The sequence below is a fragment of the Balaenoptera borealis genome, assembly GCF_965194805.1.
Source record: "Balaenoptera borealis genome assembly, chromosome: 13".
Taxonomy (NCBI): Eukaryota; Metazoa; Chordata; class Mammalia; order Artiodactyla; family Balaenopteridae; genus Balaenoptera; species Balaenoptera borealis.
This window is the reverse complement of record NC_138870.1, coordinates 59,453,605-59,472,410: the sequence shown is the minus strand read 5'-3', so window position 1 is coordinate 59,472,410 and position 18,806 is coordinate 59,453,605. Positions and strand designations below refer to the sequence as shown.

General features: G+C 40.7%; 1 protein-coding gene across 3 annotated transcripts in view; it reads left to right on the top strand.

The window, feature by feature from the left end:
• The window catches only part of PTPRB (protein tyrosine phosphatase receptor type B), a 117,514-nt gene that overhangs the window by 58,612 nt on the left and 40,096 nt on the right, over positions 1-18,806 (top strand). For all 3 annotated transcript variants that reach the window (XR_014233560.1, XM_082351553.1, XM_082351554.1), the window contains 8 exons: positions 3,207-3,470; positions 7,457-7,720; positions 8,253-8,516; positions 9,311-9,574; positions 11,718-11,987; positions 15,391-15,654; positions 17,470-17,733; positions 18,477-18,758. Coding sequence is in view for 2 of the 3 variants with exons in the window: in XM_082351553.1 (XP_082207679.1) it covers positions 3,207-3,470; positions 7,457-7,720; positions 8,253-8,516; positions 9,311-9,574; positions 11,718-11,987; positions 15,391-15,654; positions 17,470-17,733; positions 18,477-18,758 (2,136 nt within the window). In the remaining variant the exon portion in view is untranslated. The remainder of the gene's footprint in view (positions 1-3,206; positions 3,471-7,456; positions 7,721-8,252; positions 8,517-9,310; positions 9,575-11,717; positions 11,988-15,390; positions 15,655-17,469; positions 17,734-18,476; positions 18,759-18,806) is intronic.

Genomic DNA, 18,806 nt, shown 5'->3' with positions numbered 1-18,806 from the left:
GAGCTCATAGTCAAATAGGGCAGAGAGCTAAGTAATCAAATAAGTGTCATATGGTCATATGTGTCAGGCAGAGGTGCAGCACCAAAGAAGGGAATATAATTTTCTACACAACACAAAGAAAGAACATAAACAAACAATATAAAATGTATATTCCAGTTTCTTAGAAAGATATACAATTAAATAAATCCAATAGAAGCTTTAATAATTATTAGTGAATTCAGGTCAGTGACTTTGCCGGTTTAATTTCATATGATTATGTTAAGTTGGATGTCAGTCTCCTCCCTCTATATTTCCAATGCTCAGATTCTGAGTATCAGCGTCACGTATCCATAGATATATCCTTTTCTAAAATCATGAATCTCACCTGCTTAATGAACCCAAGGACCATTAACTTCATTAACTCTCCCAAAAGAGCAACTAAGTCATTGAAAAGATATTTCATAGTCTAGGTAGAAATTCACTGATGTCTGCCCATTTCTGTCATTCTGTGGTAACTGATACTGTTGCCTGTGTTCTTCCTGATACCTTCCTTCTTCTCTTTTAATGGTTCTTGGCACCATCCATCAATGTAGCATAATTGGGGGTGAGGGACTGAAAAGCTTAGTTGGGGAATCAAGAGGCCTAGATTCTGGTCCTAGCTCTGCCATTCACTTATCTATCTAAACCTTCATTTTCTCTTCCATCCCCAGTAAGTTACCCCAACACTGGGTATCAGAGTGGGGAAGGAGAAATAACAAGTTGAGGAGAGGAGTTGAAAAGGATCTTGCATCCATTTCCCAGTGAGTTGCAGTTGTATTAGTCAGATTAGGCTGACTTATTTCCTGCTTATACAACTGTACAATGTGGGTGTTCCTGACTGGACAACTCTATTGGTTGGTTCTTCTCTAAGCAGTAATTAAGGGACCCAGGCTCCTGCCATCTGTGGTTCTTCCTTCCTCATGAGAAATACATGATGCAGCCTCTTGCAGCCCTCAGAGGTCTCTCCATTTCTTCAGAGAATGGAGGTTATGGGGAGGAGGAAGACTACTAAAGCTGGAAGTAAACACATCACTTCCACCCACATTCCATTAACGGGAACACGGTTGTATGACTACATCTAACTGCAGGGGCGGCTGGGAAATACAGTCTAGCTGTGGTTCCAAGAGGAAAAGGAAATGGTTTTGTGAGCAAGTAGTCAGATGCTGCCACACAGGTCAATTGCCATCTTAAAATACCACAAGGGCTGTCCAGCGTAAGGTGCTATACTAAAATAGTTTGATATCTGAGATCACTTGATAAGTGGGACTTGTAATTATTTTTATACCTATATTTTAATGGCAACAGAGGTATCAATATTTGACCATTATATAACAGAAGTATGCAAAAAAGAGACAAGAAATTCTTTGAAGAATGATAATAAAGTCCTAAGGAGAGGACAAGATATGAATAAATATAAACATCAGTTATTTTATTCAAACACATTGAGTGCAGACATTATCATGAGAAAAGAGAAAAATGGGATATTACTATAGAAACACAATAACTAGAGATTTTGAAAGGTGCCTCAATTAGTAAATTCTGCACGTGGTAGATTGTAAAAAAATTCAATGGGTAAAACCTAGATAATCATTACCATCTACTCAAATTACTGAAGTATTAGTCAAGGTTGAAATAATTCACTTATATTTCCACAGAGTTGAAACATATATATAAACCCTCCCAGCTTAGATAAGGTGGCAAAATATTTAAAATTGAAGATATCAGATGTGCTTAACAAATCTAATTCTAACCTGAGAAAATGCTCATTCTAAAGAAAAATAAATAAATATTATATCTGTTTTTTTAAACATGAATTTATATTTTGGTAAAACTTTTAATAATTATATCTTTTCTAATAAAATGTTAATAGTTGCAAATATTCCCAGCAGTTTTGAAAAACAAGCATAGTTATTCTGAGAGCAACCAAGGGATATACAGATGGTTAGATGGATGAAAGAAGGACAGGAAAAAAAAAAAAAGAAAGGAAGACATCAATACATAAATAGTATGGCTAAAATTTCAATGTTATATCTGGGAAATGTCCATATGCATGGAACAGCATTAGCAGAATTATTTAGTAGAGTGCTGTTTATAATTTTGGTGATGGATAAGTGCTTGTAAATGCAAAGAAGACTTTGGGGATAAAGTCAGAGCATATTAGACGAGAAGGATTCTCAGAGGTCATCTAGCCAAATCCCGTCCATTATATGTGATGTACGGATATTGACAATTATATGAAAATATATAGCTGAAGTCAGTCAACCAATGATGAAAACAGAAATGCAGTTCATATATACTATATATTTTATTCTTATATTCACTACTGACAGTACTATTTGTCATGCATTTATTTCTAATAGATGGAACTATTATTCAATACCATGATCATTAATTTGCAGACTGTACTTCTAGCCAGGGAACTCCTTAAAGTCATCCACATCTTTTCCATTTTTGCATACTTGGAAAATAGTTGGTTCTCAGTAAATGCTTGTGACGCTAAAACCCCAACTGAGAGAAGCATATAATTAGGGTGGACATCAGAAAGGCCATTATTGCCACAGCATGTCTTTCTGCCCTCAAGTCCGGTCTCCAGACTTAACTGCTTCCAGGATAGGCGTTTAGGTTTATTTCTCACCACTAGAGGGCAGGAAATGCTTTGCGAAGGGAAATACAACCCTTTCACCTGTGTAAATGATTAGACTCCCCAGGAATAAATAAATTAATCACAAGAAGGTCGAAGCTATCCCAATGTCTAAGACTTTTAGAAAAGCTATTGCACTCTTCACATTTCCCCTCAAAAACCTTTCTTTATTGATGGGTTTGGTTCAAGCTCTTTCATTTAGATAGTCAATGTCTGTTCCCTTTCCTACATAGGGGACTTCCTGACACATTCACATAAAAAAACCTCCACTTAAAATACTTTACAAACAACCACACCATAAAAATGCAGTAGCAGCATCCTTGTATTTATGAGGCATCCAAAAGACTTCCTTGGATTTTTATCTTGGTTAATCTTATGATGTAAGAACTCTCAGCTTCCAGAAGCTACAGTGAAATTGTCACCCTTCCTTGACCTCATAGGTAATCAGATCTCCTGAGTCCACAGTCTTTTTGCCCACCGCAGTAGATGACTCAGACTTTTGACTGTGCCTTTCTTTTTAAATTTTCTCCCCCCTGTTAAACCCCAGTCCCTTCCAGTGTGAGTGGAGTAAGGGTGAACAACTCTGGCCGCAATGACTACCTCAGCATATCCTGGCTGCCGGCTCCTGGAGACGTGGATAACTACGTGGTGACACTCTCCCACGATGGCAGAGTTGTTCAGTCCCTCGTGATTGCCAAGTCTGTCAGCGAATGTTCCTTCAGCTCCCTCACCCCCGGCCGCCTCTACAATGTGACCATAACTACGAGGAGTGGCAAGTATGAAAATCATTCCTTCGGCCAAGAGCGGACAGGTGAGGATCTCAGGAGGTACAGGCTCTATAAAAACCAGCCGGCTATGTGGTTCAGGGCATCACAGATCTGCAACAATTCTGTAATGACGGGATTAAAGACCGTTGAGATCACAACATTATTACGGAGTCTTCATATTTTCACCCAAGAAGTTCCTTATGTGAGCAGATGTTACCTTTAAAGTAAGATGAACACCATTTTCATGGCTAGAATTCATAGTATATTCAAATATAGAAACAGGTATTTCTGTTTAGGGTTGCTAGACCCTGGCTCTATGGATGTTCACTAATTTAATCCTTATAAAGTCCTTATTGAGGTAGTTGTTGTTATTATTCCCATTTTACAGACTCTGATAAGGTGCTGAACCAAGGTTCAGGGTAACTTGTCCAACTGTTTAACTTGTTAAACAGCCAGTGCACTTCAGATCCTGGATTTAAACCCAGTTCTGAATGACTCCAGAGCCTACAAAGTTCTCTGTCCTGAAATCCTTCCTGAAATGTCTGTTGGTCAAGACCACTGTTCATCCTTTTTCACACTAGGTGAAAATGTGAACCTTTATAATTCTGGGACTAAGAGCAAAATCTTAGCAAAGGCTTTGAAGGCCTGGTCTTCGATGTGCTGGAAAGAACTAAGTTTAGACAACTACCATTTTGCCAATATACTTATGCTTCCTGGGGTTTACATCCGAGATTTCTGCTTAAGGTGAGATTAATATTTTATCAAATCTTTCCTGCTGAGCTATGATTTGATATTTGCATTTTAAAATGTCAGTTTTTCCATGAGAATCTGGGACAACTGACATCATCCAATGCCCCAGCACAGGGTTTGGAGCCTAGTAGGCTCCAGAGTCATTCATTGAGTAATGAATGTTTGGTAAATGAATAATCAGAAATCACCTAGATCAGGGGTTTTCACCCAGTGCTTCGCGGGTAGACTTTAGGAAAGTAGTAACCCCCAAATTGTCCGTGAACTTGTTGGGGATAGGGCAGGTATGTGCATTTCTTTGGAAAGAGAGTGAATGGCTTTTATCAGATTCTCATAGTTTCTGTGACCTCAGAAAGTTAAGAACCACTGATTTACATTGTTACAGCATGCTAGCATTGAAAGTGTCCTTAGAATGATCTAATTCCATCTCATTTGAGATAAAGTCCCAGAGAGACACTGTGGCTTCTCCAAGGTCACACGGCTGAGCAGTAGCCAAGCCCTACTGCGCTCCAGGGCTGTTTCCACTACGTCATGCTCTGCCTGAAAGAACTAGTCAGGGATATAAAGAGATAGTCCCTACCCTCAAATTATTATGTATGCCAATAAGCACAATACTGACTCAGATCTGATTTCTATTTACAAAGCAGCCTTATGTCAGTGTCTTCTGTTGATTAATTTGGAGCCTAAAAATTGCCAGAACTTAAAGGATATCTCATCCAACCACTAGCCCCTTGCTTCCCCTTGGTGTCAATTCATGAATGTTTCCTATTCACATGACCTTCATATTGCAAGGCCTTGTGCTAGGATTGATTTTAAATGCAAGAAAAGTGATCCTTTATTCAAAGCACCCTTTTGATGCTTTACCAACATGAACTTGGACTTGGCACGTGACTAATCAAGGCAAACCACTGCCCCTGACAAGTCAGTTTAACTGGAGAGTCGTGTCTGAGTTGTTGCCTTGTTGATTTTGGCTGATTGTCTCAATGCCGTCTACATTTCGGGGGAAAGTGTCAATATTTCTAATTCTGTATCACACCATCTCACCATACAGCAAGGCAAGTCCCACAAATTACCCCCAGTTCCACCTGGAGAGCCCCTTACTGACTTAGCATGGTATTCAGCCTGGTTTTTCTTCCTGCTTTGTCTTCAGTAAATTGCCTGGATCATTGACCTTTCTTAGCCCATACTTACAGTATCACTTCAGAATTTCTTCTGTACAAGTCTGTGATGACTAAATTCTAGCAACACTCTGATTGGTTCCAGATAAATATCTTGAAAAAGAGCACACCTGCCCTTGCTCCATATCTGTGGTGAGATATATTCCAATACAAAAACCAGCACACATAAGCCAACAAAGGATAGTAATGCAACTTGTAGGTGTTAAGAAGCTTCATGAAAAATGTAGCTTAGATACCAAAATATTGAAATTTCTGGGTCATTTCATGCTTTGGAAGAAAGTGGAAGAGAAAACTTGGACATAGACGTGGCATGTGGTCAGAGCAGAAATCCCTTAACATAAACCAAACACAGACAGAGGCCACACGACCCAGAGAACATGCTAATATTAAGATAGAAATTTAGGGCCCTGGATCTGATTGAGTTCATACTTCTTTTTTTTTTTTTTTTTTAATTTATTTATTTATTTATTTTTGGCTGTGTTGGGTCTTCGTTTCTGTGCAAGGGCTTTCTCCAGTTGTGGCGAGCAGGGGCCACTCTTCATCGCGGTGCGTGGGCTTCTCACTATCGTGGCCTCTCTTGTGGCGGAGCACAGGCTCCAGACGTGCAGGCTCAGTAGTTGTGGCTCACAGGCCTAGCCGCTCCGCAGCATGTGGGATCTTCCCAGACCAGGGCTCGAACCCGTGTCCCCTGCATTGGCAGGCGGATTCCTAACCACTGTGCCACCAGGGAAGCCCCATACTTCTTTTCAGTGCTCCTTCTCATTAATATTTATAAAATCCAGTTATAGCCAAATAGTAATGAATCTAGGGCCTACTTTTGAATTAAAATACAGCCCCAAATGAAAAAATAGAATATCCTTAATATCATGCTCAAAATACAGAATTGCCTTATTTTACAGTGTTCCTGTTAACAAGCACTGATTGACTGATTGATCAATTGAGAAAAAACCCATGGGTATACAGATTTGTTTGTTTGTTTGTTTATATGTTTATGGGGAATGTCAGGTGCAGAAAGTTGGATTAATCATAATTCTTGGTTCAGGATCCTGTGCATCAGTTGCCACTTTGCCACTGCTATTTGGTTTTATGGCATTTAATTAAATTTAGACATTTAGTTAATAATTTTTAGTAATTTAATATGTACTTGAGAAACCACTACCCAAAATAAAAGCTAGGGACTTGATAATAATCTATATCAGATCATATATTTCACACCTCACTGGTCCACCCCGAAGTAACTATCATCTTGACTCTTATTTTTCTCTCTTGCCTTCCATCCTGCAGTTTTATTATTTATGTAATCCTAAAATTATATTTTTAAAATTTTTAGTTGTTTTAATACAAAAAAGGTATTTTTTATGCAGTATGTAATCTTTGGGGACTAAGATTTTTCACTTAGTATTATCTTGATAAGATTCATCCATATTTTGTGTTTTGATATTAAGGGCGAAATCCATATTTTTGTGTTTTGAGTTAAGAAAAGTTGTGACTGCTGTATAGTATTTCACTGTGTTTATATACCATTTCATTCATCCAATCTCCTGTAGATGTCATCCTCTCTCACACTTGGTTTTATCAAGTTTTTAAATTTTGCCAACCAAATGGATATAAAATGGTATTGTGCCATGGCCCTGACTTGCATTTCCTTGATCACCAATGATGTTGAACATCATTTCACATATTAATTACCATATGTGTTTCCTCATCTTCCGTTTTTCTTTTGGATTGTTTATACTCTTCTTGGTAACTTATTCTCATATCTTGAGTCACCAAGGTATGCTGGAATTATTAATATCATTGCCATCATTCATATTAATCATCAGTTATTATGTTTAATGCTCCATTTTGTATATGACACTTTGTGTAGGCTAACAACAGGATTAGAATTAATTCATCAGGTCTGTAAAAAGATCCATTTAATCAGTCCAAACAGTGTAACAATCTTTCCCCTCCAGAAATTTGTGATCTGAAGGTCTAAGATTTTTCTTTTAAATGCACACAGTAAAAATCTACTCACTTTCCTTTATCGTCCTGTGTTGTCATCTGTGATCAATTGCTCCCTCAGAACCATTAAATCTCTAGCTGTTTTCTGTTCTCTTTTGCAGTGCCTGACAAGGTCCAGGGAGTCAGTATCAGCAACTCAGCCAGGAGCGACTATTTAAAGGTATCCTGGGTACATGCCACTGGAGACTTCGATCACTATGAAGTCACCATTAAAAACAAAAACAACTTCATTCAAACGAAAAGCATTCCCAAGTCTGAAAACGAGTGCATATTTGTTAAGCTAGTTCCTGGACGGTTGTACAGCGTCACTGTTACTACAAAAAGTGGACAATATGAAGCCAGCGAACAAGGGAATGGAAGAACAAGTAAGTGGAAAGATTGCACAATTTGGTAGTTGGTTGGGACTTGAAGGTCATCGAGGAAATAACTTATCTGAACCTTGAATTTTCTCTACTTACTGATCAGTAAATTAAATTCCCAGTTAGTCTCAGTTGGAGCTAACATCATTCAGCCAAGCCATGGCCTATAATTACAGAATATTTATTGGCAGATAAAAGCAAGCATAGTGGGGGAGCAGGAACACCAAATTTCTCATTTTTCTTCCCTGTCCTCCTGCATTGTGGCATTTAAAGTTCTAGATGTCTTGTTTTATCCTATGATTGAGATCAAAACTCATTTTATAATTATATTCTACCAATACTTAGCATATAAGATTTATGCCAGGAAAAAAATTACAATTTTAATAGTTGCTTCCAATTTTTCTTGTTTAATTATGCATGAAGTAGCTGAAGTGGTTTATTTGGGAAAGGGAGATGTTTGCCAGTTCTGTGAATGTGATTCATAAATTATTGTGTAGTAAACTCTGATCAGTCACTTTTCTGAAATGTCTTCTCATAGTCCCAGAGGCTGTTAAGGATCTCACATTGCAGAACAGGAGCACTGAGGGCCTTCAGGTGACATGGACACGAGCTGATGGGGACGTCGACCAGTATGAGATCCAACTGCTCTTCAACGATATGAAAGTATTTCCTCCTTTTCACCTTGTCAATACCGCAACTGAGTATCGATTCACCTCCCTCACACCAGGGCGCCAGTATAAAATTCTTGTCTTGACGATCAGTGGAGATGTACAGCAGTCAGCCTTCATTGAGGGCTTCACAGGTAATTGGAAATCTGCCTCTAGAACCTGACTAGATAGTGTGGTGTATTTAACCTGTTGGGTAGCCAGGCGTTTTGGTTGAGGATTTAAAGGGCTACGGGGTTGGGAGGTGGCAAGAAGGGAGAAGGTTATCTTGATAGTGACAATAATGTTGTCCAAGCTGGTTTAACAAAACTAAAGTATGATGTAGGGGGAGAAAAAAAAAGCTTTCTGAAAAATAGCATTGAATTTATATGAATAGCTGTTGCCTGTGAGGCATACAGATTAAGTATAAATAACCTGATTGGTTGGCTGGATATTCCTTCTTTGGAACTCTATTAGGAGTGTTGCTATAATAGTTAACATTTATTAAGAGTTTACTGTGAACTAGACACACAGCAAAGTACTTTATATGTACATTTTGTTCAGTCCTAACAATTTCGTGGGCTGGTCGCTATTATTATCATTGCTGTTTTTCGGATAAGGAAACTGAAACTTACAGGGGTGAAGCAGTTTGCCTATAGTCCCACAACTAGTAAATGAGAAAACCAAGACTTGGACCAAGTCAATCTAATTAGCGCCCACTATATGACTGGCATTCTTCATTTCCACTCACTGGCCTTGATGTCCCTCTAAACTTCCCCCATCAACTTCAGCTCAAGCAGAAACGTCAGAGAAAAAAGGTAGATTGATACCAATTTTTTTCATATGTATTTTTTCAGTAGATGCCAAAAGGTAGGAAGCACGAAACTTTTAGTTGAAAATTTCCACAGTTCATTCTCTAAGTGATGGTTTTTTAATTTATTTTCTTTTTTAGTTCCTAGTGTTGTCAAAAATATTCACATTTCTCCCAACGGGGCGACAGATAGCCTGACAGTGAACTGGACTCCAGGTGGGGGGGACGTGGATTCCTACACGGTGTCAGCATTCAGGCAGAATCAAAAGGTTGAGTCTCAGACCATCCCCAAGCTTGTCTCTGAGCACACGTTCCACAGGCTGGAGGCCGGGGAGCAGTACCGGATCGTGATCACCTCTGTCAGCGGGTCCCAGAAGAACCAGGTAGATGCGCTCGGGCGGACAGGTAAGTGTCTCCCTGGAGAAGGGCCAAATAGTTCTCCATAATGGGACAATGGATGGGCTTGGCCACTCACAAATGGAAAATATCCAAATTCAAAACCACTAAGTTCGTACAATTCAATGTGGTTTCAAGAGCCTTTCTCATATTTTTTTCTTTGCATTTTTGTTTCTGAATAGAGCGATTCAAAAACAAATGAAAGGTAATTAGAAACCAAATCATGTGAATAGATTTTTATACTTGCTAAGGGATATAATAGCTGATTCTCTAACTCTGCGTGTTTCAATTTTACCCGTTTCTCAAAATTCTTTAAAGAAAAACACACCTATGCCATCTACTTCATTTGTGATTAATTAATAATGTATCTGTTTATTTATATTAATATCACTACTCACATAGTACTTTCAAAATAAAAATAAGCTATCAGCACCACTATAAATGCCAGGCATTTAAAATGATCTTTAGCCATACTACAAGGTAGAGATCATTATCTTCAATTTATAGATGAGGAAAGTAAGGCTTAGAAAGTTTATAAAACATTATCAAGGACACATGTAATAAGACCTAGAGCTATAATTCTAATCTAGGTCTATCTGGCTCCAAGCATCATGCTCTCTCTCCTGTGATACAATATGTACTAGATGTCTTCCATTCTCATGACCACTTATTTAGTTGTGGGGCATGGGCCTCTGTACTGTGCCCTTCTCTGTCTCTATTTCATATACGTATATCTCCAACTATATGTCAAGCACTACGTTAGAAAATGGGAATTCAGCAGCAAGATAGAGCCCCTGACCAAAGAAGCTTACAATATAGTGAAGGAGTCAGGTAAAAGGCAACTAAAGTATAGCACGATAAGTGCTAAAATAAAAGTAATGACAGGATACTATAGGAGCAAACAAAAAGAGTCAGGGAAGTCTTCCAGGAGGAGGTAACATTTAAAAAGACACTAAGAAATTATCCTGGTGAAGTATGTGTTGATCTGGTTCCAGCAGAAAAGCAAAGGCCTGGATGGGAGAGAAAGCATGGCTATACACTACTTATGCTAGAATAACGATGTGAGCCATGTGGCCAAGTAGGTAAATGGACCTAATTTCGAAGGGCCTCGTATGCCTTGTTAAAGTGTTTAGAGTTGTGGGTAGCCATTAAAGGGCCATCAGCATGGCATGCTATGAGAATCTGCCAGACACTGTGTACAGTTAGAAACAGTGGGAAGTGAGGAAGCAAGAGACTTGCAGTACTGTGGGTGAGAGATGATAGTGTCCTAGGCTAGTGAGGAAGAGAAGGAGAGAAGTGGAAAGACCCAAGAGATGTAAGATTTAGGAGACAGGAATGACAAGACTCATGTTTGATTATGTAGAAAGGTGAGGGTGACAAGTTTCTGACTTGGACCAAGAGTTGGACCAAGACTTGGACCGACAAAGGGCAATAAGGAGGTGGTGGGAGGGAGATGAGCAGTTCAGTCTGGGCATCTTGAGGGTTGGGGGGGTGTCTGTGGAACATCCAGAGAGGGATGTCATTTGCAAAATAGAAGAGAGATCTGAACTGAGAGTTTAAATTTGGGAGTCATCACCACATGGCTAACAATTCAAACCATGGGAGTAGATGAGATCTCTTAAGGATACTATATAGAATGAGAAAAAATATAAGCTTAAGACATAAAATATTATTAACAAATAATACTATCTGGCCTTTCACATCAGGAGCTGTAGTACAAACACTGTTATATGCTACTGCTTAGGTCAAGGCTTGAAGCTTTGACTTGAGTTAATCTTGGGAATGAAAGTCTAAACAAGCGACACCATTCAGTCATCCAAACTGTATTCATTGAATGTAAATTTGTTCAGCATTCTTCCACTTTCTAGATACATCGATATGCATCACTCTGCATATTTATCAGTGTCACTTCCACTAATTTTTCTACTTGTTTGACTTCAAGATCCCATCTAAATCAGAGGAAAAAAAATAGAGAATCTAAGCAGTTATACAGATAATTCAGGCCAAGAAATACTTTCTCCTAAGGGCACATGGAAAGTGTCAACGATGCAACCATGAGGCATCATCTTCCATCTGCAATTGATTTAGAAAAGTTTTTCTCAATTGGTTACTTAACCCTAAGTGATGGAACTGGCCTCTCTTTTCTTTGCAGTCCCAGCGACCGTCCAGGGAATAACTGCAGACAATGCATACAGTAGTCACTCCTTAATAGTAAGTTGGCAAAAAGCTGTTGGCGTGGCAGAAAGGTATGATATCCTGCTCCTAAGTGAAGATGGGATCCTCCTAAGTAACACGTCAGAGGCAGCCACCACTAAGCAGCACAAATTTGAAGACCTAACACCAGGAAAGAAATACAAGATACAGATCCTAACCGTCAGTGGAGGCCTCTTTAGCAAGGAAGCCCAAACCGAAGGCCGAACAGGTAATTCGCACAGCTTGTTGTTTCGTACAATACCTCCCTGTCTGCTATTCCTTAAGAACTGTAGGGCCAAAGGGATGAAGCAACACTGGGAGATGATATATATTTCTTGACACAGCAGGGACATTCACCGTGATTTGCCACTTCCGCCAGTCGGCCTATTCACACAGCTTTCAGCCCACCACACTCCAATTCAGATTTTGCATCAAAATTGGCTCTATTCATTTCTTATTTTTGCTGTAATAAATTGCCACAAACTTTGCAGCTTCAAACAACACAGATTTATTATCTTTTAGTTCTGGAGTTCAGAATCTGAAAATAGGTTTTATGGGGCTAAAATCAAGGTGTCAGGTCACAAAAGGGCTGTGTTTCTTCTAGAGACCTCGTGGGGAGAATCCATTCCTCACCCTTTTCAGCTTCTAGAGGCCACTCACGTTCCTTCCAGCAATGGCCTCACCCCAACCTCTGTGTCTGTCACCATATCGCCTTCTCTGCTCTCTTGCCTCCCTCTTCCATCTTTTAAGGACTCTTGTGATCACATCGGTCACCACTCGGACAATCCAGGATAATCTCCCCATCTCAAGATCCTGAACTTAACCACATCTGCAAAGTCCCTTTTGCCACATAAGGTAACATATTCACAGGTTCCGGGGATTAGGACATGGACATCTTTGGGGGCCATTATTCAGACAGCACCACTGGTCTAACTGATTATTTATTTATTAAGCACCTAGGTCTGAAAGGAGTTTGATGTCGATAGGGACATAAAGATAAATTAGGCATGCTTCTTGTCCTGGAAGAAGTGACTGACAATTGGGGGAGACAGACACATGGACAAATAATGACAATACATTGTGATAAGGGTTGTTTGTGAGAGAGGAATGTCCAGTGTCAAGGGGAGCATGGATCAGGTGGAATTGGGAAGTCTTCTTGAAAGTGACCTTTCAGTACCATCATGAAGGATGAAACAATTCTCCACGTGGAGAAACTCTAGAAGGACACCCAATGCAGACAGACAACCATGTGCCAAGACAGGGAGGCGTGAGAAGGAGCAGTGAGATTTTGTGGTGGCCGAAGTGTGTGTTACATGGTGGAGACGTGAGGCTGGAAAGGCAGGTTCGGGCCAGATTACATAGCGCCTGGCGTGCTTTCCTCAGGAATTTATTTTTCATCTTATAAAATAAATAAAAGGAGACAATAAAAGCCAGAGAGTGAATGTTCTATAATAAAAATTTGTACTTTAAAAAAAAAAAAAGGTAAATCAGATGGCAATGGGGGATAGATTGAATGGAGAAGAGACCAAAGGTGGGGAGACAGGCTCATAAATGTACTTGTTATTGAGCACCTACTGTGTGCCAGACACTGTCCTAAATGCTGGATACACAAAAATGAATAAAACAGCCTTCATGGTCATCAAGCCTATATTCTAGTAGGGGAGAAAGGCAATGAATAAAATAAAGAAGTAAAAAATGTAGTACGTTAAATTGTAATAAACACTGAGGAGAAAATTAAAGCAGGAAGTGAGTTAACAAGTGCTAGACGCTTACAATTTTAGATAGTACAGTCCTGAAAGGTTCTGTTGAGAAGGTGACATTTGAGTAAAAATCTGAAAGAAGTGAGAAAGAGGACCGTGTAGATATTTGGGGAAGAGCATCCCCAAGCAGAGCAAACAGCAAGGTGAAGAACCTGAGGTGGGAGCATTGGAGAAGCAGTAATGAGGCCACTATTGGTAGAGCACAGTGAGTGACGACAAAGTGAGGGGAGGTGGTCAGAGAGGTAACTGGGGTCCTAAGGTGATGGCAGTCATAGAAACGATAAGGGTCCAAGGCAAAACTAATGCAGGGGCCCTGATGAAGAATAGTAAATATAGTCCAGAAATAGTCCTGCATTAGATAAGATGGCACTTGGTGGCTGAGTGGAATATAAAATGAGGAATAGAAGAAGACTCTACAGTTTCTATCTGGTAGAAGATGATTCTATTAACTGAGATAAGAGAAGCAGGAGGAGAGAGCGTCAAGGAAAAAGATACAGGGCTCAGTTCTGAGCTGAGTTTGTGATGTCTGAATGACTAGCAGAGAGGGGTGATCAATAGGTCATTGATAATAGGGGCCCTCAGCTCAGAAAAGTGAGCTGGAGATAATGATTTTGACAAAAATTCTAGTTAAATCCATGTTTTAGTCTGTTCAGGATGCTATAACAAGAATACCATAAACTGGGTGGCTTAAACAACAGACATTTATTTCTCACAGTTCTGGAGGCTGGAAGTTCAACGTCAAGGCTCCAGCAGATTTGGTGTCTGGTGAGGGCCCATTTTCTGGATCACAGCGAGCATCTTCTCACTGTGTCCTCACATGGTGGGAAGGATGAGAGAACCCTCTGGGGTCTCTTTTATAAGGCACTGATCCCACTCATGAAGTCTCCACCCTCATGACCTAATCATCTTCCATTCGCTACCCCCTGAAACCATCATTTTGGCCCTTAGGTTTCAACGTGAATTTCCGGGGGGTCGGGGCGGGGACACAAACATGCAGGCCATAGCGAGCCATAAAGTGAATGAGACTGACTGTTTCGCTAACGTTATAGAATATGAAGGAGACAAAGGGTGAAACCATGGGAAATACCAACTTCTAAGGATCTGGCATAAGGAGAGGGGAAAAGCAAAAGAGCCTGATAAAGTGTTTGGAGAAGAGAACCCGGGAGAGAGGAGACAGATGTCCTGTTCTATTTCCACTGGCATCCTAAGACTTCCATGGTATCAGGCAGCATCGGTGCCAACAGTTTGGAAGCAGGTCATTTCTGGTGGCACTTGATCACCTTGCCAGCAGGTAGCACGGAAGGCCAAAAGGGTTCCAAAATCCTAATGTAAACCTTTTTTAAAAAATGGTTTTGGCTTTTCCTCTTCCTTGTCTTTCCCATGTCTCTGAATCTAGTTTTCTCTTTCTGCCTGATTTTCCCTTTCTTTCATACCTAGTCTCTCCTTCCCACTGCCCTTCCCTCCAATGGTCATTTCTTAGCTCTCAGAGGGCACTCAGAGATAGATTGCTGATCTCTGATCTAGTTCCTAGTATTGGAAAAATATTTAGTCACACAGGTCAGACTAACATTTATTTTACACGCAAAAAATGTCTTTAAAGATAGTTTTCCATTAGTGGGGGGTTTTTTCTTGTTGTTCTCTTGGTTTTTCTTTTTAACATTAACTTACATTAACATTAGCTCCAGCCTCGCTAATTCACAATATTTGGGTTTCTTTGCTCTGGGGTCTCCCGAAGTCAGTATTCTTAAAGGCAGGGACGGTGTGTTTTGAGCTGCTTGTTGGAGTGTGGCCATCTAGGCGCCAACCGCGGGCTGGGTCAGGGTTGGCTGTAGCAAAACTCAGTCTCATTCTCTTGCTCCTCAACCTTTCTAGTCCCAGCAGCTGTCACCAACCTGAGGATCACAGAGAACGCCACCAGACACCTGTCCTTCAGCTGGACCCCCTCAGAGGGGGAGCTCAAATGGTACAACATCTTTCTGTACAACCCAGATCGAACTCTTCAGGAGCGAGCTCAAGTTGGCCCGCAAGTCCAGAGCTTCTCTTTTCAGAACTTGCTACAAGGTCGAATGTACAAAATGGTGATTGTAACTCACAGTGGGGAGCTGTCTAATGAGTCTTCCATATTCGGTAGAACAGGTAAGACCTGAACCCAAGCTGTCATGAATAGCAGGGATATTGTCACAGTACTCACTGGCTTTTCCTTGATTTGTCCTTACTTTCCTGTTCTACCCAGGGTGTAGCTTTATATGAAATTTGTGACCTTTATATGAAATTTCTGACCCTAAATCAGACCTTTGATTATATATCAGAATAGTTTTTGCACTGGTTTTTGCTTTGTTTCCTCCACGTGCTTACCTCATAGAGTTTAGTGAAAAACATGAATCTGGCTCCTTTACTTGCCAGCAAACTGCTACGCGAGGGTTATAACCCATTGTGGCTCAATTCAAGCTGTGTCTTTCAGCTTTCTACAGGAAATAGATGGAGTGGAGAGCAGGTCCAAAGAAGGGCAGTTACAAATGGGGCCAACAAGCAAAGACTGCTGTGAATCAGAAACACAGCACTAGATGAAGTGAACACAAGAGTTCCAGGAAAATGAGAGAGAGAAACATCTCTGGGTTTTGCAAATAAGAAACTGGATCTACTCTTTCTCCATAATTTGAGTCCATTATCTCATTTTTTCTATTCAATTTTTATTCTTTTTTAAAATATTTATTTATTTGACTGCGCCGGGTCTTAGTTGCGGCATGTGAACTCTTGAGTTGAAGCATGCGTGTGGGATCTAGTCCCCTGACCAGGGATGGAACCCCGGCCCCCTGCATTGGGAGCACTGAGCCTTAGCCACTGGATCACCAGGGAAGTCCCCAATTTTTATTCTTAATTGACAATTGTTTTTGAGTGCTCTTGTGTGCCAGGCACTGGGCTCACTGTTGCACTAGGAGAGTAGACAAGACTCACAGGGCCCCTGGCCTCACAGGGCTCTACACTAGCAGAGAGAAGGAGGGGGCGGGATGGCAGATTTTAAAGGGTGATGATTTTGGAACCCCTTAAATCCTCTGAAGGAAATAAACATGATGTTGTGACACAGCATGACTCGGCAGGACAAGACTTAGAGACCACTTTAGACAGAGAAGGTTTTTCAGCTGAGACCCAAAGGTGAGAGGAGCCATGGGAAGAGCTCATTTTAGTCACTCAACAGGAGTTCTCAGCTTGTCTTCTGAGGGAATGAAAAAGAGCAGCGGATAAGCCATGAGTGGAATTTCCTAGATGTTACCATCTTCAGGGCCATCTGCCCTCAGCACATCTTCCCTTATCTGCTCATTAATGTTTAAAATTCCTCCAACAAGGGACAACAGTCTTCACTCTCCAAAGAATCATGAAGCTTACGTGCCCACGGGACAGGTGCCAGCCTGACTAACTTATACTATAGTAGAAATGACTGTTAACACTTCACTTCCCAAGTGAGGTTCCATCAATATAGATTTTGGGGGAAGAAAGGGCTGAGAGAGAGAACTGAGAACCTAAGAGAGGATGGAGAGGAAGTAAAGAGGCCCAGAGAGGGATGTTATGGGATGGTGGCCTGAGTGAGATGGACCAGACTGGAATGGGCAGGAACATTTTATGAACAACTTTCAGGGCTTTTTATATCCTAAGTTATGAACTATTTGACCAGACTTAGTCATTTCTGAAGATTTCACTTTATACGTCTATCAGAGGACGTGTAGCGAGCATATAGAAGTCACCACCTCTTGTGCTTTGTTTTATTTTAATTTGTGCCAGGTCTCTAGACCACATGCCCCTAAACTCAAGTGACCTGAAGTAGAAGCAAGATCTGACTCTACAATAGGCACTACTCACCCGTACACCCAACATAGCTCATGTTTTCACCTGTGGGCCAAAATGCCTTTGTTTCTATCTGTCTTGTTTTTAATAAAGGTTTTCCCTCTCTTTAAGTCCCAGCCTCTGTGAGTAACCTCAAGGGATCCAATCGAAACATGACAGACAGTCTCTGGTTCAGCTGGAGTCCAGCCTCTGGAGACTTCGACTTTTATGAGCTGATTCTCTATAACCCCAATGGCACAAAGAAGGAAAACTGGAAAGACAAGGACCTGACGGAGTGGCGTTTCCATGGCCTCGTTCCCGGAAGGAAATACACGCTGTGTGTGATAACTCATAGTGGAGATCTCAGCAACAAGGTCACGGGGGAGAGCAGAACAGGTAAGAAGCCCAGTTGCCAATGGCCAAGAGTTGGTGGGAAGTAGCTTCCACAGGCATGTTTTAATTACCGTCTTATTAATAAGAAATAAAATCGGTAATGATGTACCATGTGCTAGCCCCTGAACTTGGGAAGGCTCTGTGATAGAATGGGTAAAGGAGACAGACTTTGGGTGAAAAGATCTAGGTCCTTGGCTTAGCTCTGCCACTTACCTATGTGAAGCTGGGCAAGTCACCGAGCATCTCTAAGCCTCAGCTTTCTTATCTGTAAAATGGGGATAATCATATACATCATCATTGTGTTACTATGATCAGTGCTTTCTAAATTTTCTTATTTCTTGGGCACACACAGATAACATTGATATCTGTGTGCCACCCTGGGGTCAATGAACAAGGCTCTCTGCAGTTGGATGTAACTGTCTGTGGACTCTAGCCTTCACATCCCCAAATCTGATGGAATAAATATCTTCTCATACTTATAATCCATTCAGGGCACACTCATGCTCCATAGCACCCTGGTAAAAAAGCTCTGGTTAAAAAAATTAAAGAAAATGTACATAAAACATTTGAGGACAGTCTCTTACATGTAGTAAACACTGTAAATGGAAGCTCTTATTATTATGTTATCATATTACCTCTTCCTACGAAGTACATTAAACGTATGTCTGAAGTCGCTCAGCTATCTTATTTATATATGTTATGGCACAGAAGTGATTACATGATCTTTTACTTTCTCATACATACAGCCCCAAGTCCTCCCAGTCTTATGTCATTTGCGGATGTTGCAAACACATCGTTGGCCATCACCTGGAAAGGGCCACCGGACTGGACAGACTATGATGACTTTGAGCTGCAGTGGTTCCCCAGAGATGCCGTCACAGTCTTCAACCCCTACAGCAACAGAAAATCAGAAGGACGCATCGTGTATGGTCTTCGTCCAGGGAGATCTTATCAATTCAGTGTCAAGACTGTCAGTGGTGATTCCTGGAAAACCTACAGCAAACCGATTTTTGGATCTGTGAGGACAAGTATGACATGTCTTGATTCTCAGATGAAGTGGGGAGGAAGTAGGTGTT